The sequence below is a fragment of the Aquarana catesbeiana genome, linkage group LG04 (genome assembly GCF_042186555.1).
Source record: "Aquarana catesbeiana isolate 2022-GZ linkage group LG04, ASM4218655v1, whole genome shotgun sequence".
NCBI classification, from domain to species: Eukaryota; Metazoa; Chordata; class Amphibia; order Anura; family Ranidae; genus Aquarana; species Aquarana catesbeiana.
In genome coordinates this window covers 474,785,828-474,808,775 of record NC_133327.1, presented here as the reverse complement: position 1 = coordinate 474,808,775, position 22,948 = coordinate 474,785,828, and the positions used below count along the sequence as shown (strand labels likewise).

Genomic DNA, 22,948 nt, shown 5'->3' with positions numbered 1-22,948 from the left:
AGAAATTTACTTGAAACCCCCAAATATTATAGATTTTCTGAACATAGTTGTCCTGTATAATAAAATTGTGGCAGTTGCAATTTTATATTACACCTTAACAGCTCAACTATTTATCAAAAGCATATTTTTCAGGAAAAAATACACAAATTAATTCTAGTGCACATAAACACAATATATTACCAAAATATAAAATGTAACTATTTACCATGTGATATATATCAAACATGTCAAGACTCAAGAATTTGTGTGTCATTGAAATGGCTGAAAAACTTCAGTATCTAAAAAATTTTCATAGGTGACTGAAAGTCTTTACAGGTAATCAGTTTAGCATTAACCATGCATTATGGCTCTTGAGTTATTGCTGTCTCTCCAACTTTCACTGCACTAACTCACGTGTGGCACAGTTATTTTTTAATTACTTGCAGGACCTGTGCTTGTGTTTGTATGTGCGGTGGTTGCTTTTTAATTATTTTTCTTAATTTTAGTACGAGTTTAACAACTTTTTAACATGTTTAAGTAAAGCTTCATGTACACTGCTGCTGGTAAATGCATGTTTAGGAGCAGTTGGGCGTTTTTTTCAGCTACCCCTGAACTCTCCACTGTTGTCTTATCAGTACATGTACACAGGGTCGTTTATAGTCGTTTATAGGCAGTTGAGATTAGAAGCATTTTTTGGAAAGCTAAAAAATGCGGTCAGGACAGATGTTTAGAGACATTTGGAACGCCAAACCCCTGTAAAAGCGGTAACTTGAGTTTAGTCGCATTTTGTTTACTTTTTATTGACTTTTAATGAAAAAAATCTACAGTGCCTTGCAAAGGTATTCACCCCCTTGGCTTTTTACCTATTTTGTTACATTACAGCCTTTAGTTCAATGTTATTTTAATCTGAATTATATGTGATGGATCAGAACACAACAGTCTAAGGCATCATTCTCACAAGGCTGATCCGCTGCCTTGGAGTCCTCCTCTGTCCGCCAGCTCAGCAGGAGATCTCCGCTGAGCCGGCGGATGACAGGTCCCTCTCTGCTCACTGAGTGGTAAGGGGCCTGTTGAGCGCCGCTGCTTCCTATGGAGAGATCGGGCGAAAATAGACAGCATTTCTGTTTTCATCAGATCTCATTCGATCCGCCAGGGACGGATGCGAACGTAGGGGCATCCGTCTGATTTTGTCGGATGTCAGCGGACATGTCACCACTGACATCCGTCGCTCCATAAACTAGCATGGAGCGCCCATTCAGGTCCGCCGACAAAAAACTGACAGGTGGACCTGAATGGTCCGACAGCTTGAAAGGGGCCTTAGTTGGTGAAGTAAAATTAGAAAAATATATACATAAAACTATTTTTCAGAAATAAGAAACTGATAATTGGCATGTGCGTATGTATTCACCCCCTTTGTTATGAAGCCCATAAAAAGCTCTGGTGCAACCAATTACCTTCAGAAGTCACATAATTAGTGAAATGATGTCCACCTGTGTGCAATCGAAGTTTCACCTGATTTGTCATTACATATACACACCTTTTTGAAAAGCCCCAGAGGCTGCAACACCTAAGCAAGAGGCACCACTAACCAAACACTGCCATGAAGACCAAGGAACTCTACAAACAAGTAAGGGACAATGTTGTTGAGAAGTACAAGTCAGGGTTAGGTTATAAAAAAAATCCAAATCTTTGATCCCTAGGAGCACCATCAAATCTATCATAAACAAATGGAAAAAACATGGCACAACAGCAAACCTGCCAAGAGACTGCCGCAAACCAAAACTCACGGACTGGGCAAGGAGGGCATTAATCAGCGAGGCAGCACAGAGACCTAAGGTAACCCTGGAGAAGCTGCAGAGTTCCATAGCAGAGACTGAAGTATTTGTAGATAGAACGACAATAAGCCGTACACTCCCATAGAGTTGGGCTTTATGGCAGAGTGGCCAGAAGAAAGTCATTACTTTCAGCAAAAAACAAAATGGCACGATTTGAGTTTGCGAAAAGGCATGTAGGAGACTCGCAAAATGTATGGAGGAAGGTGCTCTGGTCTGATGAGACTAACATTTAACTTTTTGTCAATCAAAAAAAAAAATCTATGTCTGGAGCAAACCCAACCCATCACATCACGCAAAGGACACCATCTCCACAGTGAAACATGGTGGTGGCAGCATCATGCTGTGGGGATGTTTTTCAGAAGTCAGGACTGGGAAACTGGTTAGAGTTGAGGGAAAGATGGATGGTGCTAAATACAGGGATATTCTTGAGCAAAACCTGTACCATTCTGTGTGTGATTTGAGGCTAGGACGGAGGTTCACCTTCCAGCAGGACAATGACCCCACATACACTGCTAAAGCAACACTTGAGTGGTTTAAGGGGAAACATGTAAATGTGTTGGAATAGCCTAGTCAAAGCCCAGACCTCAATCCAATAGAAAATCTGTGGTCAGACTTAGATTGCTGTTCACAAGCACAAACCATCCAACTTGAAGGAGCTAAAGCAGTTTTGCAAGGAGGAATGGACAAAAATCCTAGTGGTAAGATGTGGCAAGCTCATAGAGACTTATCCAAAGCGACTTGGAGCTGTGATAGCCGCAAAAGGTGGCTCTACAAAGTATTGACTTCAGGGGGGTCAGTAGTTATGCACATTGACTTTTTCTGTTATTTTGTCCTATTTGTTTGCTTCACAATAAAAAAAAAATCGTCAAAGTTGTGAGCATATTCTGTAAATTAAATCATGCAAATCCTCAAACAATCCATGTTAATTCCAGGTTGTGAGGCAACAAAACACGAAAAATGCCAAGGGGGGTTAATACTTTTGCAAGGCACTGTATAACCCATTTTTTTTGGTAAAATATGATGATATGCAGAGTAAATAGATACCTAACACGCTTTAAAATTGCGCACACTCATTGAATGGTGACAAACCATGGTCCTTAAAATCTCCATACGCGATTCTTTAAAAATGTTTACAGGTTACCAGTTTAGAGTTAGAAGAGTTCTAGCGTTAGAATTATTATTCTTGCTAGAATGTTCTCGGCGATGCCTCACGTACGAACACTGTTTACATGTGTGCCTGACCTACATATGTTTCTATTTCTATCACAAGAAATGTAAACATCCCATTACAGGTCGTCTTTATGGAGACATTTGCGGTCTATAAGACACCAGATCTCTCCTCTACCCTGGAAAGCATGAGATTTAAAAAAAGACAATAATCTCATCTGCCCTGACCAGAAGTGACATCATGACGTCGCTCCGGCCTCCTAAACAATAGAGATGGCCAGGGACCTTCCGGTCCTCGACAAGCTGTATCCCTTTCATGACTAAGCCTATTTTTGAAATTTGGTGTTTACAAGTTAAAATCCGTATTTTTTGCTAGAAAATTACTTAGAGTTCCCAAACATTATATATATTTTTTTAGCAGAGAATCTAGAGAATAAAATGGCGATTGTTGCAATATTTTTTATCACACGGTATTTGTGCAGCGGTGTTTTAAACGCAAATTTTTGGAAAAGGGACACTTTCATGAATTTTAAAAAATCCAAAAAGTAAAGTTACCCCAATTTTTATGTATAATGTGAAAGATGATGTTACGCCGAGTAAATAGATACCAAACATGTCACCCTTTATAATTGCACGCACTCGTGGAATGGCGACAAACTACGGTACCTATGAATTTCCATAGGCGACGCTTTAAAATTTTTTTACGGTTACTAGGTTTGAGTTACAGAGGAGGTCTAGAGCTAGAATTATTGCTCTCGCTCTGACGATCACAGCGATACCTCACATGTGTGATTTGAACACCGTTTACATATGCGGGCGCGACTTCCGTATGCGTTTTCTTCGCTGCGCGAGCTCGCGGGGACAGGGGCACTTTAAAAAAAATTGTTTTTTACTTTATAAATTGTGTTTTAAAAAAAAAAAAATTTTTTTTTTTACTTTTATTGCTGTCACAAGGAATGTAAACATCCCTTGTGACAGTAATAGGTGGTGACAGGTACTCTTTATGGAGGGATGGGGGGTCTAAAAGACCCCCCATCCCTCCTTTACACTTCAAAGTATTCAGATCGCCGAAAACGGCGATTCTGAATACTGTGTACTTTTTTAAATTCGGCGCCATTGGCAGCCGAGTAAACGGGAAGTGACGTCATGACGTCGCTTCCGCGTTTACAACGAGAAGGCTGGAACGAAGCCGCCCACAGCTTCGTTCCAGCCCGCCCCCAGCCGCCGAAGGCACAGGATCAGACACTGGGCCTCCCGATCGCACGGGAGGCCCGGTAACAGCGGGAGGGGGGGATGTCCCCTCCCGCCCCTCCGGTATAACAACCGAGCGGCTTTTAGCCGCATCGGTTGTTATACTCGGGTAGCCGATCGCCCGCTGTAAACAACGGTACCGGGATGATGCCTGCAGCTGCGGGCATCATCCCGGTATAACCCCGGAAAGCCGAGTACGCATATCTGCGTACGGTCGGCGGGAAGGGGGTATGATAACCCGACGCCACTGCCAGATCGAATACTGCGTGGGAAGCAATGGATGGGCTAATCAGCTGCTAGGATTGCTTTTACATGAAAGCATTGCTGAATAAAAAATACTGGGGGTTATGGCATACAGCTATAGAGCTATAACATGTACGTGATTCTGCGGAAAGTGGTTAATTGTATTTACACTTGTATATCATTTTTTTATTCAACTTTGTTGGTGTTACAAGGGGGCTTACTTAGCCCCCTATGTGATGGCATGGGCAGGTCACAGGTACTGTTTTATGAAGACTCTACTCTACTGGTGGATGAAGAAATTCACCAAGAACTCGTGAGCATAACTTTCTTTGAACTGAATGATCTTCCTGATACTGACCCATGTACACTTTGATCAACATCAAAGTGAACTTAGAGCTGAGACACTCACTCAGATCCCTACTTCTGTACAAATTTGAAAATAACCTTAAACGCACTAAAGCTAACTATTACGTGTTGGGCAATAAGGCAGGCGTCCTATTGGCCTGCCGAGTCAAAGTGTAACACATGAAAGCTAAAATTTCATCTCCTCATCACCCCAACTCCAGACAACTCCTAACTAACCCACAAGGTATTACTCATACTATACAATAGAAAAACGGTCCCTTTGACTCCTCAACCATCGGACTCCCTTATCCAAGAATTCCTAGAGTAACCCTACCCACTATCTCAGCCTTCCAAGTTCCAACTTACGTCTGTTATCCTGGCCTCTATTTTTTCAGCCCCCAGGTGTCCTCCCAGTGCATTGTCGTGTTCTAGATCGAGGAGCATTTGCCTATAGGGCTGGAGAACCAGCAATTGCTCTACAGTTTCCCCTCGACTTTCAGCCACTCGATAAACCAAGTCCTCATTCAACACAAAATTAGGAAACCTCTGATTTGCACCAGGTATTGGTGGGACCCCCCCCCCCCCCCCCCTCGCCCAATCTTACACCCATGTCTGCATGCATGTCCCTTAGCTCACATTGTCTGCGTTTGGGGTCATGTACCCCCACGGATGTCAGATTGGGAACAGCAGCTATGCCTGTGCAGCTGCTGCATCCCAATTGACATAAATGGGGACTGTTTGTAGGGGGATGCACGGAACACCTGTAAATTATAGAGGTATAATAAATTCAGAAATATATATATATATATATATATATATATATATATATATATAATCAATCGTTCAGCTCAAGGAAAACACAGGAAACGCAGTCCAAGTGACCCAAAAATCGCATATACCAAAAAAGAGAGAATAAAGTTCTCCCAAGAGGGTCAATTAGGACACTAGATTGATTTCATGATTTATTAAGTAGAAAAAACACACAACAGTTTAATGAAACACACTGAAAATGTACCTCACAGATAGATTAAAAAGGACAACATTGTCATATTTAAAAAGAAAGGGGGGGGTTTCTTTTTTGGCGTACACTTTAGTGTGCCACGTGACCGATACTTTTAGTAGTAATTTAGCAGTAATCTTGTAAGCTTTGTGGTTTTATGTGCACTATTAACGATTTTAGTGTATTTTTAGTGAAAATAGCGATATCAAGAACATTTGCACAATTATTGCAGGGACCAAAATATCAGTAGCACTTTTTTTTATTCTACAGGTGCTTTCACAAAATGTCTAGTTTGAGGGGTATTTTCAAATTCTGAAAGCTGTAAGTGAAAAATGGTAACCTCCAGATTTTAAGAGTCCTTTCACACCGAGCCGCCTATAGCGTCGGTGGTAAAACGCCGCTATTTTTAGCGGCGTTTTACCGTCGGATTTGCGGCGCATTTCGTGTGAAAGCCTGAGGGCTTTCACACTGGAAACAATGGAGCAGCTGTTTGAGGGCGGATTGCAGGCGCTATTTTTAACGCTATAGCGCCTGCAAAATGCCCTCGGTGTGAAAGGGGTCTCACATAAAGGTGCAATTTAAAATGTACAAATATTTATTTATTAAATTGTACAGTTTTAACTATTTTATATTTACTAGGAATTTGTAGATGTACTGCGAGCGGCGGCAAAGCCAGGTACCGCTGACCATGCTGTGATCTGACACAGCACAAGTTTGTCAGCAGATTTCAGCCAATTATTTTGGATGAAACTTGCTGATCGGATGTGGCCAATCACAGCACAAAGTTCTGTGTTAACAAGCACACAGAATTCTGTGCACAGACAGTAATCTGTCTGTTTCTTCTCTGATTTTAGGGAGGAAGAGCAGACAGATCTGTTAGTAAAAGCAACACACGATACACTTGTTAGGCACACTGTTAACCCTTTCTCAGTCAGTGCCATTAGTACAGTGTACAGTATTATCACTGACCACTGTATTAGTGTCGACGTCTCTGTCAGCTCTTTCCTGCCCCACAATCACAGTCGCACTATAAGTCTCTGATCATTGCCATTGCCAGTATAGTGTCTCTACGGATCAGTATCTTTTTTTTTTTTTTTTTTTTTTTTTTTTTTTGCATGTATGGCTATATTTATTGCTTTTAGAACTAGTGATCCCCCTCCACCCCCTCCCCCCAATGTCCCACCCCAATTGTTCCAGTGCACACCTTATTTTAAGCTAATATCTATATTTTCCCTCCTTTCCTCTCTCTTCCTCCTCTCACATTTTCTCTTGACTTCGGTTCTCTAGGCTATGGAACAGCATCTCTGCCCTGGTAAAGAGGCTATTGCGCTCAGCGCTGAGGTAGTGTTAGTAGAGAGTGTGGCGATGCTTGGACCCATGGGTTCCATAGTTTCATGAACAAGTTGTAATTGCCTAACCTGGTGTAGAAAGTCCTTTCGCTCCATATTGTGGAGTTGACCGTTCCAGTCCAGGCTTCCGGGGTTGGAGGTGTGCTTGATTGCCATGCTTGAGCAATTAATTTTCTGGCTTGAAACAGGCATCTTACTATCGCTATGACTGTGCTCCTATCCCTCAGTTCACTACTGACATAACCCAACACACAGATTTTGGGATCAGGTTCTAAATCCACTCTGAACGTAGCATTTATTTTCTTTATAATCTCGGTCCAATACCTAACTAATTTTGGGCACCTCCAAACCATGTGAATTAGGTCACCTGTTCCTCTACATCTAGGGCATTCGTCGTTGGTTCTGCGGCCAAACATAAACAGCTTTTTTGGTGTGTAGTAGGATCTGTGTAACAACATCAAGTGGGAGGCTTTTTGTGAGGGAGAAACTGACACCTCTGATCCAAGCTCAAGAATCCTCTCCCATTGCTCGTCTGTTATCACCCCCACATCTGCCGCCCATCTGCCCCTTCCCCCTGATAGACCTGTCTTCGTATTCCCTCTCTTTGTTAATTGGGTGTATGCCTCTGTTATTAAGCCCTTGGTGGTCTCTGATTTGATTATTGTCTGTAGTAGTGGGATCCTGCACCATGTTGGGGGTTGTCTACTAAACTGCTTGCTCAAAGCATGCCTGATCTGCAGGTAGCTGTAGAATGCCTGGCTTGACATCCCGTACTCGCGTCTTAGGTCCTCAAAGGATTTCAGAGTGTCCCCTTCATATAGTTGTATCAGCCGGCTTACCCCACAATTTTCCCACAGTCTGTTCCTTTCTACTGTTGATAGTTCATGCAGTCGCTTATTGTTCCATAATGGCGCGTATTCTGATATTCCTTTGTACCCCATTATTTTTTTAGCTGCCTGCCAGACCTTGGTGATCATTTTAAATGTTGGGATTTCTCCTTGTAGCGAGTCTGCCTCCAATGCTCCCACTAATGAGGTGTGTGGATTCCCCTGCAGAATGATTTTAATATTGCTATTTCCCCCACTCTCGGTAGCACAACCGCCCAATTGTTGTAGCTGGGCTGCCAGGAAGTAGATAAATGGTTGAGGGACCCCCAGTCCCCCCTCCGTATCGGGGCGCTGCAGTTTTTGTAGGCCAATCCTAGCCTGCCCTTTTTTCCATATTAATTCCCTAAAAAGGGATTGGATTTTTTGAAACCACTTCTCTCCAATCCAAGTTGGGGAGTTGTGAAGTAAGTATAACAGCTGGGGCATCCAAACCATTTTTATCAAATTGGCTCGGCCTGCCACCGACAAAGGGAGTCTACTCCAAATATCGCATTTCCTCTTGAATTTTGATAAGAGGGGGATCAAATTGTCCTTGATAAACATACCGGGGTCCTTGGACAGCACAACACCCAGGTATTTCATTTTCTCTGTGATCTTCAAGTGGGGCAAACACATCGGAATGGAGTTGGCCAATGGGTCTACCGGTAGAAGCGATGACTTCTCCCAGTTGATAACTAGTCCTGACAACTTTCCAAAGTCTTCTACTAAGTGCATCACTTTCTCCAACGAGGAGGTCGTGTCCCCCAGGAAAAATATGACATCGTCTGCAAAAAGCGCTATTCTCTCTTCTCTCCCTTTTCTTTGAAATCCCTGTATTTCCGCGGATGTTCTCACTGCTCCCGCCAATGGCTCCATGGCCAGAACAAACAGCAAAGGAGACAAGGGGCATCCCTGCCTTGTCCCTCTTTCGAGGGAAAAGCATTCCGAGTATTCGCCGTTTATCTTGAGCCTTGCCCTTGGATGGTTATATAAAGTTTTTAGCCAGCTGATAAATACGGGGCCGAATCCAAACTTCTCTAGCATCCTCCAAAGGTATTCCCACTCCAGGCTGTCAAAGGCCTTGGCAGCGTCCAAAGACAGTATGGCTCTGGATTCCGCGTTCTCTGTTGGTACCTGTAGATTCAGGTAAGCTCTTCTAATGTTTATACTAGTGGACCGACCGGGGATAAACCCCGTTTGGTCCGGATGCACCAGTTTGTCGATACATTTATTTAGCCTAGATGCGAGCACCCTTGCAATAATCTTGGCATCTGTGCATAGCAGTGATATCGGTCTGTATGAGGCAACTTCCGATTGATCTTTCCCCTCCTTTGGGATTACTACTATATCGGCCTCTGACATTGATAGGGGCAGCCTACCATCCCTGGTCGCCTGCTCTAGCACTTTTAGAAGTTCCGGGAGCAGAGTCTCCCCATATTTCCTATAGATCACCAATGGTAGCCCATCCGGGCCCGGAGATTTCTGCCCTGACATCTCTGCGACTGCTTTTTGTAGCTCCTCCAGGGTCAAAGGGGAATCTACCTCGCTTCTATCAATCTCCGAGAGTGTGGGCAGGTCTACTCCCTCCAAGAACCTGTCCATCTCACACTGGTTCAAGCCCTGGCGGGACCTATACAGGTCTCTATAGAATGTGGAGAAGGTTTCTAAGACCTCGGCCGGATCGGACGTAATATTTCCAGCTGACGTTTTAATTGAAGAGATGGCCGGTGAGAATAAATTAGACCTGGTTAGGAGGGCAAGCATCCGGCCTACTTTCTCTCCCTCCCCAAAATAATTTTGTTTCTGGAAAAGTCTCTTATTCTCTACTCCTTCTATTAATTACCTCTTTATACACTTGTTGTTTATTGAGCCAAATCTCCTGTTTTGCTCGGGTTGGGTCTGCCACATATTGTGCTTCTGCTTCCATGACTTCCCTGCTAGCCCTTACCTCCCGGTCCCTTGATGTTTTTTTTACCATGGCAACCTGCTGGTGTAGCAGTCCCCTAAGATATGCTTTTAGGGTATCCCACACCACCCCTACTGATGCTGTACCTGAATTGAATGTTATAAACTCTTTTAACTTAGAAGAGATTTCTGTTGGCCTACTAATCAGGTCCAGCCATAATGGGTTTATTATCCACCTCTTCTGACTAGTTCTAGTGCTTAAATTTAGAGTCAAAGTCAGGGGAGAGTGGTCCGATATTCCCCTCGGTCTATACTCTATGTTTCCTATTATTCGCATAGCTTCACTGTTACCCACTGCCATGTCTATACGCGAGAGAGTGGAATGTGACCCTGAGTGGCAAGAGTACTGCCGAGTATTTGGATTATAAGATCTCCAGAAATCGTACCATCCGATCTCTACGAGCAGTTGGGCCAATCGCCCCTCTGGTACTCTTTCCACGCGGGTCACGGGCGGGAATCGGTCCATGCTACTATCTAAAACTGCATTAAAATCACCCACCGCTATTATAGGAATGTCCTCCATGCCATCCACAAACTCCAACAGTTCCAGCATACTCTCTGTTTTAAACGGGGGAGGGATATAAATATTTGCTATCACCAAAGGTTTATTTTCTACCACACAGCTCAAAAAAACATACCTTCCCAACGGGTCTATCCTAGCTTTCCTGCAGGAAAATGAGATACCTCTCCTCACCAAAATGCTCACCCCTCTTGAGTAGGAGGTATGGACCGAGTGATACTGTTCTTGGAATTTCTTACTCCGAACATGTACTTTAGTCTCATTAGTGAGGTGAGTTTCCTGCAGGCAAGCCAGTCCAACACCATAGTTTTCCATCATCGAAAAGACAGCTGCTCTCTTAACAGGATCGCTCATACCCCTAATGTTCCATGAGCCTATTTTTAAAGTTTTAAAGGGCATCTGCGAAAAAGAAACAAATAAATAAGAAGGAAAAAAAAAGAAAAAGAAAAAGGGGGGAGTGGCTGACCCCCCAGAGAATAACAACAGTTCATTTGTGTGTTTGTGTCTACAAGACTTGCCATGATATCTGTGGTTGTGTTAAAAATAAGAAAGAAATATAGGGTGAGGGGGTAAAGGCCCCCGCGTCCAGGGACCACTCCATCCCCTCCTCCCATGTTATTTAATTGCAAGCGTGGCCAACCTGTGCAAATGTGCTTAATTTTTGCAGACTCTCTCCTCTTAAGTGCGTGTGCCTTTCGTTCACCACAATATCTGACCCCATTATTTATTGTAAACCCCCCTCCCCTCCCTCTATTTAACCTGCCCCCCTCCCCCCCCCCCAACTTTTGCCTGGCCCAACCCCCATTCCCCCACCCCCCTTCGTGTTCCCCCCTCCTGCCTAACTAGGCTAGTCCTAGGGGCTATACATGTGACCTTTTTACTCCCTTCCAACCATTCAAAAAAAAGAACCTCTTCACTCACGTACTGACCAAGTGCTTCGTAACACACTTCCAAACTCCTCCCCCCCTCTCCCCCTCCCCCCACCCAGTTCCAAAACACCAAAACACTACTCAAAAAATATAAACCTAGTGAGATCACATCCTTCATCCGTGCTTCCATCCAACACGCCCCCCTCTTGCCCTCCCCCCCCGTGCCATCCGCTATATGATGCAAACAAAGCCCAAAAAAAAAAAAAAGGAAAAAAGGAAATAAAATAAAACATAATAATTCAGCCAGTCCTACGTGACCCCTAGCTCTGCAGGGTCATTTTGTTATCTTCAAGCCATTTTGTTGCCCCTGTTGTTGTGTCAAAGAAATGAGTAGCCCCTAGGGCAGTGATGCGCAGGCGTGCCGGATATAGCAGGGCATATTCAATTTTATAGTCCCGTAATTTGTGCTTAATGTCCCTAAATTCGGCCCTACGTTTCTGCAGGTCTGGGGAGTAATCGGGGAAGAATAGGATTTTCGCCCCGTTGTATAGAATGTCCCCTTTCTCTCTAGCCCTGCGCATCAATGTAACCTTGTCTCTGTAGTTCAGAAATTTCATGATTATTGGTCTGGGATATCCTCCTGATGGCGGGGGCCTAGTTGGCACTCTGTGGGCTCTTTCGATAGAGAAAAGGTGAGAAAAGGTTTCGGTACCAAAAATTCCCCTGAGCCACTTCTCTATAAACTCTTCGGGGTGGGGACCCTCGCACCTCTCCGGCAGGCCCACCACCCGCACATTGCCCCTGCGAGACCTATTTTCCATTTCCTCCATCTTAGCTTTATGCAGGTCGATCTGCGTTTTCATTGCCTTAAGCTCTTGCTTCAATGGGAACAGATCGTCTTCAGCCTGGCTCATCCTCTCCTCTAGTGTGGTTGTTCTAGCAGCAGTCCTTTGTAATTCTTGGCTTACTGTACTTAACTCTTCCTTTAACCCCCTCAACTGATCACATAATTCACTTAGGGAGGCTTTACAGGAATTAACAGCACATAAAACATCTTTCAATGTCGGCTCCGCTGTTAAGAGTATATTTAGCTCGGCGGCATTGCTAGTAGCCATTCCTGAGGGTTCACCCGCTAAGCCTTTACTACTCGCGGATTTTATCGTGTGTGATACCGACGACCCTTTTCCTAAGCTCTTCCTGTCCCCAAGGCCCCCCGCGTAGGATTTCTCCTGCTGTTGGAGGGTGCTTTTGGATGGTGATGAGGCAGAGGGGTGCGCAAATTTTTCCAGCTTGGCCGCTGCTGCTGCTGCTGCCTGATTTCCCTTTTCTTTTGATGCACGGGTAATTTGAGAGCTATTGTTCTCCTGTTGCTGCGGCTCCTCTCCCTTTTTTCTAGTCATGGCTTAATGTATAATCCAAAGGGGGATGAGTGTGGGGTTTTAGCGGCTTATCAGATTAACCTTCCCCTTCCCTTTCCCAGGTCAAAGATATTAATACAGTCCCAGTTGTATCTTTCAAGTACTCGGTTGCAAGCAGGGCTAGCACCTAGCCTAGCAGAACGCCTAGTACAGCGGTTGACGGGTGATTCAATATTATCGGACCTTTATTTTCTCTGTCATAAATAGACGTTTGCTATATTTATACTTCCCAACTCCCGCCAGCACCCCCCTCCCCCACAGGGACAAGCCGCTTTTTCATCCCAGATAGAACCCCTCTGCTTCAAGCGGCTATTCAAGAAAAGGGAGAGAAAAAGACCAAAAAAAAAAAAAAGAAACAGTCTGTCTCCTTTATAATCAAAGCACTCGGTACCTTAATACTGCCAGGCTATCTGGGCAGTGCAGGGACGTTCCCCACTGATTACTCCCGCCGCTGTTTAGCAAGCGCCGTCAGAGCCACTAGCGTCGGATCCGTCGCCCCGGCAACCCTCCGATCACGGCCGGCGTTACACACTCTCCTCGCCGCTCCAGGGAGGGGGGTCACTGGGGGATCGCTGGCGGCACTTATCTTATGGGCTCCGGTGGCATATACAGCCTGAGCTGAGATGAGGGGAGCCAGGCAGCTAAACAATCTTTGCAGCCGGCGAGAGAGCTTCTGGTTGGGCTAGAGCCATAGGGCTGGTGCGGATAGTCACGGAGGCTTCAGGCCAGAGGGAGGCCGCTAACACCGCCTCTCACTCCGGCATCCGGTCACGCCCCCACCACCATACAATGCTGATCCCGGAAGCTCGGGGTGACGGATCAGTATCTTGATCACCAATAGTATAGTGTCCCCAAAAATGCAGTTTAGTTTCTTTACCAAAGAGATGTAGCAGAAAACATTTTGGCCTAAGTTAAAAATAAATTTAGATTTTATTAGATTTAATTTTTTTTTTCAAAATTTTCCGTAATTTCTGGTATAAGTTAAATTTCATTTCTGTACAGTGTTTAATGACCATGCAATTGCCAGTTAAAATAGTACAATGCTGAATAGCAAAAAAACATCTGGTCATGAAGGGAGTAAAACCTCCTGGAGGTCAAGTGGTTAAAATACATTTTTAACCATTGACACACATTTACACATGTGCAGTCTCACCAAAAAAATTTTTCTGCCAAATTGCTGCTGGATCCAGGACAGATACCTTTTCAGTGGGGTTATTTTTCTGCCCCTTCTATCAAACCTCTCTAAATGTACATGGACATATAGGCATGCGCGGGTGTTTAGAGGCAGGAAAAAAATAATGCCAGACTCCCCTAACAGCTGAATTAAATATGTCCCATGTGCATGAGCCCTAAATTGCCAGCAGTTGGCTTTCCATTTTTCTTTGTGGCAAAATGGAGATCAGCAGAGAAAAATTCAGTTGCAGTCTGCATTCCCATTATTCGAGCTTGCTCCAGACATTTTACAGACAAGGCTTTTAAAGATGTTTGAGGATGAATGCATATCAACAAATGGTGTTTGTCATTTACCTTGATCAAAACACAGGGTTTTAGAATTTGCTGTAATTTTATGTTTTTAGCTCCACTTTAAGTTTTTCGTAATAGTTCCCTGTATTTTTATTTCAACACAGGTATCACAGATGGATATAATCTTTGAATGTTTTGTAGACCAAGAGGAAGCTGAGCTGCAAAACTCAACTATGGACACTGCAGACTGGGCAAATGTAGTGCTTGATGTGAATATGATTTTAAAGGTAATAAAAAAAAATAATAATAATGTGTGTGTATATATGTGTGTGTATATATGTATGTGTGTATATATATATATATATATGTATATATATATATATATTTTCCCTGCCACAGTCTATAAAGAGATTGTGACCCAGAATTCTCAACAAGAGGGGTTGAGGGGCTCCAGGGAGCTTGTGTCATGGAGAGGAAACTGGCTTTTCAGTTTTCTCTGTGTTTTTTAAAGTCCATTTGGGGACCTGGAGATTTCTAAGTGATCCGGGTGGGAGAAAATCTCCGCTCCTGGGTCTAGGTATTCGGAACAGCCAGCACACTAATTGGTCAGGTGTGTGCTAGGCTTTTAGTAATGACTTGACCAGGAGGTCTGGCCTAGGAGTCAAAAGGGCTCACCTAGGAGAGAGGAGGGAGCCAGTGCAGCACGAGGCTGTTGTTTGTGTGCACTGAGTTGGTGAGCGACCATTGTGTGGGAGATAAAGGCCTAAAGGTTAAGTCTAGAGCAGGAGTGCTGGAGGTACAAGCCTGGAGGCTGAGTGACCATTTGTTTTGGAGCAAGAGTGAAGTTTCTTTAAAAAAAAAAAAATGGGAAAATAAGAAAAGCCCTTAAAAAGAAGAAAAGTGAGTGGCGGTGTCCTTAAAAGCTCTACATTCGATGCTAGTTCTCACAATATATACACAGTATATATTATGTATATTTATACATATATAGAAGGGGTCCCCAGTACACTTTCAAACAAACAAATCGGTTTAAGCCCAGGTTCACACTGAGCTGCGGGAATGAAGCCATGCGTGTTCAGCTGAACTCGCACAATTTCATTTCTGCATGTCAGTCCCGATTTCAGCCGCAATTTCAGAGACATCTGTGCAGGTTTCTGCACAGATGTCAATGTAAATTGCAGCCCGAAAATGTAGTACAGAAACTGCTTTTTGAAATCGGTGCAGCGCTGCAGATGCAGCGTCGCACCTATTCGGACTGTGCCATTGATGGCAATTGCCGCCGATTTGACATGTCAAATCGCATGCCAAAACGCTCCAGTGTGAACCAGGGCTAAAAGCGGTTTTAGTTACATCCTTCTGCAAATAAATTTTTAACCTCTTGCCATTCAGGCCAATTTTTAATTTTTTTACAAACATGCTAAAATCTGAATTTTTTGCTACCCCAAACATATTTCTGAAAGCAGAGGCTCTGGAGAATAAAATTGTGGTTGTTGCAATATAAATTTATGTTGCAATATATTGGCACAGCCATTTTTAAAAATGCAAATTTTCTGATAAAAGTACACTTAGTGTATGTAAAGCCTTAAGGTTTTTCACCTTAATGCGTCCATTAGGGTGAAAAAAAACCTCCTGTGCTGATGTGCCCCCTTCTTTTTCTTACCTGAATCCGATCCAGCAATGTGCACGAGTGCAGCGGCTCCAGCCGATGTCTCCCTCCTCATTGGACAGATTGACAGCAGCAGGAGCCATTGGGGTCATTTAGTATACAATAAAACAATTGATCTCAGATATCATATTCCTCGACTAGTTTCGCGAACATAAGCCGCTTCGTCAGGAGGGAATCTGAAGATTGTTTATTCTGACTAAACAGTCTGAACCTAACAAATAGGAAAAAATACAATGAGGTTTGCCAAAAGACATAAACAGTAAAACTTGTATTACAGCATCATAAATAGCAAAAATGTAATAAAAATGACAGGGGGAAGGGGACGAATCTGCTTACCCATGTCCCAACAGACCCCAGGCGCAGGGCTCCACCACCAAGGGGTGATCTCCCGCGGCGACCCGGGGGAGCTGCAAAGATGACGGGGATAATAAGGGTAAAAATTATAAAAAAGTTGGGTATAGTAAGTTGCCACACTGAAGACAAGTGATACATTAAATAATAAAGGGATGCTGAATGGTGGAAGGTATAAAGAGTAATCGGATTGTTTGCAATGTAGAAAAATAAAGATAAAATGGTGCATGTGGTGAACAAATGAAAATGGGAACCAATAAGGAATATATGAAAGTGTGATTATGTTAAATTGTGTAGTGTGGAGGTGAGTAAGTGACAGGTGGAGGAAGGAAGACCAGGATGGAGGGGGGGAGGGGGAAATTAAGGGGAAAATAGAGCAGAGCAAAGGGTGGATAGGGAAGGAAGGAGTGGGGAATGGATAGGAGAACCAGGGGGGAGGAGGGGAGAAAGGGGGGAAAAAAGGAAAAGGGAGGAAGGGGAGAAATAAATATAAGGTGTGAAAAAGTGGAGTGGATAAGGGCACAATGATACCTGGTGCTGATATGGACATTGAAAGGTTCCCGGGGAAGGCGCCCTTCGAGGGGCCATGCCATAGTAAAGTCAGTGGAAAGGTACTAAGGACTGCAAGCGACGGGCGGATGCATGATAAAACATGTTCACCCATGCCTGGAGCATCTAAGGGGGAAAAAACACGGTTTGAATTACAAAACCAATGCTGGTGCCCTGGGTGCGGGACTGCAAAATAATAAAGGTAAGGTTGGTAATCCCCTCTGACTTACAATAGGCTGGCCATAGTACACAATCCCGGGGACCAAAAACCCGCCTGTCAACGAACAGGCAAAGCCTGTTATTTGTAGCTCCCGACCGTCCGACGCTAACCCACACGTCGGCAGGACGCCGCCACATAATGTCGCAGGGTCAGAGGTCCCAAACAGCGCGAGCGAGAGGTGATCGCGCGCGCATGCGCACCCGCCCTAAGGCTACGGGGACAGAGTCCCTGCCAGGACCAGTGCAAGAGGAGGGGGCAGTCCCGTGTCCGAGACCAACCCCTCCACCAGGGACCTCACCGGGTTGCCGCGGAAGAGCACAGGGGGAGGGCCCCGCGCCGGCGCCTGAAATTGGGGACAAAGGGAAGGGGGAAGCAGAGGGTCCCAGTAGAAAAACAAGTAAGGGGTTGATAGACAAAGATAATAATCAAGCATAATAAAATAATAAAGATAACATTACGAATACCATAAAAAGACTTAAATTGGGTAAATTAGGGATTGATTGAATACCCTAAGAAGCCGATGCGGTCACCACCATGACATAAACCCATGGAAACTTAATTACATAATACAATGCATATAAGTAAAGTCCAATATCCCCCCACTTGTTTGGTCGCCTGACTGGGGATCAGGCTCCCAACTTTGCTAACTATGCCCCCATGGAAAGCCGCTTTCCGTGGGGCTCCAGATAAAGAGGAGGAGCCTGGAGCGCAGGCAGGGACCCCAGGAGAAGAGGATTGGGGGCACTCTGTGCAAAAGCATTGCACAGAGCAGGTAATTATAGACATGTTTGTTATTTTAATACAAAAAAACACTTTACACACATTGTAAAACACAATATACCCAATTTCTGTTAATATATAAAAGATTATGCTGCGTTGAGTAAATGGATACCAAACATGTCAACATGCAGTGAATGCATTAAGGTAAATTTAAAAAAAACTTCTACCTTTACAGCCACTTTAAAAACAGCAAAAAAAAGTAAGGTGCCCTTGTGCAGGACATACATACAAGTTAGTACAAAAGGAGTCTTCAGCACACTTTCGAGCTCGTCAGTGAACAAAAAAAAGAAGGAAATTCCTTTACTCAGGTAAAAACTAGTTTAAGTTGCATACATTTGAAAGTACATGCGGAAGCGACACTACCGTATCAGAGCATCTCTGTTAAGTGTGGCCCCCTGTGGTTCAAACTTTTTGAATCTCCAAATTAAGGGGCGGCACCAGGTCAGTGCTTGGGGGGTGCAAAATATCTCATCGCACCCACATCAGCAGCCACCTTGTGCACCTCGGGGAAGATATTCACAGTTTAAAGTCGGGTCTCCTTCCTGTCAAGTTGACTGCAGGCAGACCCAGCTCCTGATATCAGCGGCGCTCCCGCCCTCAAGCCTGTGTGTACAAAACAGATCTCCAATTTGTCCGGAGAACAGCACACAGCAGTCGGATGCAGGGCTGGATGATATAATTCCAGTGCCCTGACCAGCAAAGGGATCTTTGGAATCACAAGCTGTCTTATCTGATCATGCTGTGTCCCTTCTGCAAAGCCTCCCCCTTCTCCTTCCTGCACGTTTTGATTTCAGGCAGTGCCAGAGGATGAAGAAACAGCCAAAATTACCCCTCAGCTCTCTGATTCCACTGCAAGTTATTTTTTTCCTTAAGGCTCCGTTCAGACATATGCGTTTTGAACCGTGGGCAGGATCGCCACGATTCTGCTTGCCATGTCAAAACACACTGCTAAAATGTCAAATTGCACATCAGCGTGTTCAGGTGCCATTCACTTCAGTGGCATCTAAAAATGCAGTGTGATTCTTCCGCGATTGACGCGCAATGTGGTTTATGCAGTCCGGCAATTGAGTCGCACTGCATTTAATTGGGTTTGAAATGAATGGCATCTAAAGACGCTGATGTGTGATTTAACATTTTAACAGCGTATTTTGAACTTGCGGGCAGATTTGTAGTGATTCCTATGCCTATGTGCAAAAAGAGCCTTATATTTGATTCAGGAAGGGGGAGAAGAAGCTTCTGCAGCAGCCTGGTCAGTGGTAAGCTCGTTTTTTTGCAGACAGTGGAGGAAGAGGGGATCAGGAGCAGAGGAAAACCATCCCTCCCAATCTATTCATATTGTATTTGTCTGGTTTCCCCCAAACTTACACAGTTTGTCAAGGTGTTCCCTTATCATTCTTGGTTTGATTATTTCATCTACATGTACATTGTACTTGGAAGTATCTAGACAGCCTCTTTCTTTCTCTAAAGATCTCTCTACCCTCTAGTATATTTATTCATAAATGATATAGAGGATGGGATAAATCGTTCAATCTCCGTTTTTGCAGACAATAAAAAATAAGCAGGGCAATAACTTCACAGCCGGATATAAAAATTTTACAGAAAGATATGACAAAAATAATGGAGCGGGCAACTACATGGCAAATGAGGTTTAATGTGGAGAAATGTAAAATAATGCACTTGGGGGCTAAGAACATAAATGCAAACTACTCACTAGGGGGTGAACCTCTGGGGGAATCAAGGATGGAGAAAGATCTGGGGGTCCTAGTGGAAGATAGACTGAGCAATAGCATGCAATGTTGAGCTGCAGCTACCAATGCGGGCAGAATATTAGCATCTATAAAAAAGGGGTATACTCCCGAGATAAAACTATAATCCTGCCACTTTATAAAACTCTGGTCTGGCCACATGTGGAGTATTTCGTCCAGTTCTGGTCACCAGGCCTCAGAAGACGTGCTGGAAAGAATCCAAAGAGGGACAACTAAATTAATAAGGGGGATGGAGGACCTCAAATACAAGGAGCGACTACAAGCACTAAATTTATTCTCACTGGAGAAAAGACGCTTGAGAGGGGACATGCTAGTGATTTACAAATACCTCAATGGTGACCCCAGCATAGGAAAAAGGCTGTTCAATCTCAGGGGGTGTAAGAGGACACGGAGCCACACAATGAGGATTGGAGGAGAAGCCCTTTAACCTCAAGAAGCACAGGGGGTTTTTCACTGTCAGGGCAGTAAGAATATGGAACTCTCTTCCACAAGTGGTGGTGTCAGTGGAGAGTATTGATATTTTTAAAAGACTCTTGGACGTGCATCTTAAAGAAAACAACATACAGGCATATGGGAAACGATTATCGACTTGATGCACGAACATCTAAGCAGGTTGGACTGGATGGACTGTTGTCTTTATTCAACCTTGCCTGCTATGTAACTATGTAAAAAAACAATGTACATCATTGGATGGTGTACAACTGTAAAGATAAGAAATGGGACAAATTTCAGTCGGCTGATTAGTATACCACTTTGACACACAAATCTTCCAATGTGCTCCAACTACATACAGTAGATGCCACTTTACTCATGTGCCAAACGTGAAGGCTTACCAGAAGATCATGACACCCAGTTATAAGTGGTCAAGCTGTGCTTGTTAAATATAACAATAACAACTCTTGTATAAACCTGGTGTTCCACCACTTCTCCTCTCAATTCACTTCCACAGATCACACACAAACAGTGCCTTGAAAAAGTATTCCTACCCCTTGAAATTTTCCACATGTTGCAATCAAAAACGTAAATGTATTTTATTGGGATTTTATGCGATAGACCAAAACAAAGTGGCATATAATTGTGAAGTGGAAGGAAAATGATAAATGGTTTTCCGAATTTTTTTACACATATCTGAAAGGTGTGGTGTGCATTTGTTCTCATACCCCAAACTAAAGCCTAGTGGAACCAATTGCCTTCAGAAGTCACCTAATTAGTAAATAGAGTCCACCTGTGTGTATTTTTTTCTCAGTATAAATATAGCTGTTCTGTGAAGCCCTCAGATTTGTATTAGAAAACCTTAGTGAACAAACAACATCATGAAGGCCAAGAAACACACCAGACAGGTCAGGGATCATGTTGTGGAGACGTTTAAAGCAGGGTTAGGTTATAAAAAATATCCCAAGCTTTGAACATCTCACAGAGCACTGTAAAATCCATCATCTGAAAATGTAGAGTATGGCACGACTGCATAACTATCCACCTAAACTGGCCGGGCAAGGAGAACATTAATTAGAGAAGCAGGCAAGAGGCCAATGGTAACTCTGGAGGAGCTGTAGAGATCAACAGCTCAGGTGAGAGAATCTGCCCACAGGACAACTATTAGTCGTGCATTCCACAAATCTGGCCTTTATGGAAGCGTGGCAAGAAGAAAGCCATTGTTGAAAGAAAGCCTTAAGTCCCGTTTGCAGTTTGCGGGAAGCCACATGGGGGACACAGCAGCATGTGGAAGAAGGTGCTCTGGTCAGATGAGACCAAATTTGAACTTTTTGAACTAAAAATGCTGTGTGTGGCAGAAAACTAACACTGCACATGACCCTGAACACACCATCCTCACCGTGAATCATGGTGGTGATAGCATCATGTTGTGGGGATGCTTTTCTTCAGCAGGGACAGGGAAGCTGGTCTGAGTTGATGAGAAGATTGATGGAGCCAAATACAGGGCAATCTTAGAAGAAAACCTGTTAGTCTGCAAAAGACTTGAGACTGGGCGGAGGTTCACTTTCCAGCAGGACAACAACCTTAAACATACAGCCAGAGCTACAATCGCATTGTTTAGATCAAAGCATATTCATGTGGTAGAATGGCCCAGTCAAAGTCCAGACCGAAATCCAATTGAGAATCTGTGATAAGACTTGAAAATTGCTGTTCACAGACGCTCTCCATCCAATCTGACAGAGCTTGAGCTTTTTTGCAAATAAGAATGGGCAAAATGGCACTCTCTAGATGTGCAAAGCTGGCAGAGACATCCCCAAAAAGAATTGCAGCTGTAATTGCACCGAAAGGTGGTTCTAAAAAGTATTGACTTGGGGGCTGAATAAAAAATGCACGCCACACTCTTCACATATTTATTTGTAAAAAAATTTGAAAACCATTTATCATTTTCCTTCCACTTCACAATTATGTGCCATTTTGTGTTGGTCTATCACAAAAAATTCTAATAAAATACATTTACGTTTTTTGTTGTAACATGACAAAATGCGGAAAATTTCAAGTGGTATGAATACTTTTTCAAGGCACTGTATATATGAAAAGAAAAAAAAGTAAGAGCCCTATTGTGTAAATATCGCTCAACTGAATTTATTTAAAATGGTTAAAATACTTGCATAATAGGTTGTGCCATAACTCCAAAGTGTTGTAACATCCAGAAACAGAGAATGCGCGCTTGTGCGGTGACGTCTCAGTGACTCCTCCCTACGTGCTTCAGTTATGACATCATGAGGAGCCTGGAAATGGCGCCAACATACCACACATTGTATACTCCATTGACAGTCAAAGGAGGAGGGAATACCTGCTGCAGACAAAAGCCTAGCTCTATAAATTAAAATAAGCACCATCTTGTGGTTAAAATGGGTATAATCTCCCAACAATAGAAAGCTTATTAGTTATATGTGCACAGTGGATACAACATTACCCTTTCATTGTCAATGGAGAAACATAATTAACAAAATCCTTCGTCAAATTCATATTACTATAAAATAATGGTTAAAATCACATAAATAATAATTAATTTATAATTATCAAAAGGATGAATGAAAGGATAGCAACCCCATTAGTATAAAAATAGGCACAAACTTTAATAAATAAGGGGAGGGAAGGTGGAAAAACAACAAAAAGGAGGGAACCAGATAGCAAGACAATCCAACAAATGGAAATACATACAAAATGCAAATAGAGCTGACTATTATTAATAAACATTTTGTAGCTTAATCTCCCTTCCTCTTCTCTGCTCCATATCCCTACTGTCCACGCCAAAGTGACTCGACTGCAGATTCCGGTCCTCTACCTGGCGTAATATGATTTATGGCTGTAACATTATACCATCACTAAAGGTCTCTTTCCAAGAGTGTG

General features: G+C 43.5%; 1 protein-coding gene across 1 annotated transcript in view; it reads left to right on the top strand.

Moving 5' to 3' along the window:
* NUP133 (nucleoporin 133) overlaps positions 1-22,948 on the top strand; it is a 1,112,480-nt gene that overhangs the window by 683,197 nt on the left and 406,335 nt on the right. The window contains 1 exon segment of the mRNA XM_073627602.1: positions 14,436-14,558. Coding sequence (XP_073483703.1) covers positions 14,436-14,558 — 123 coding nt within the window.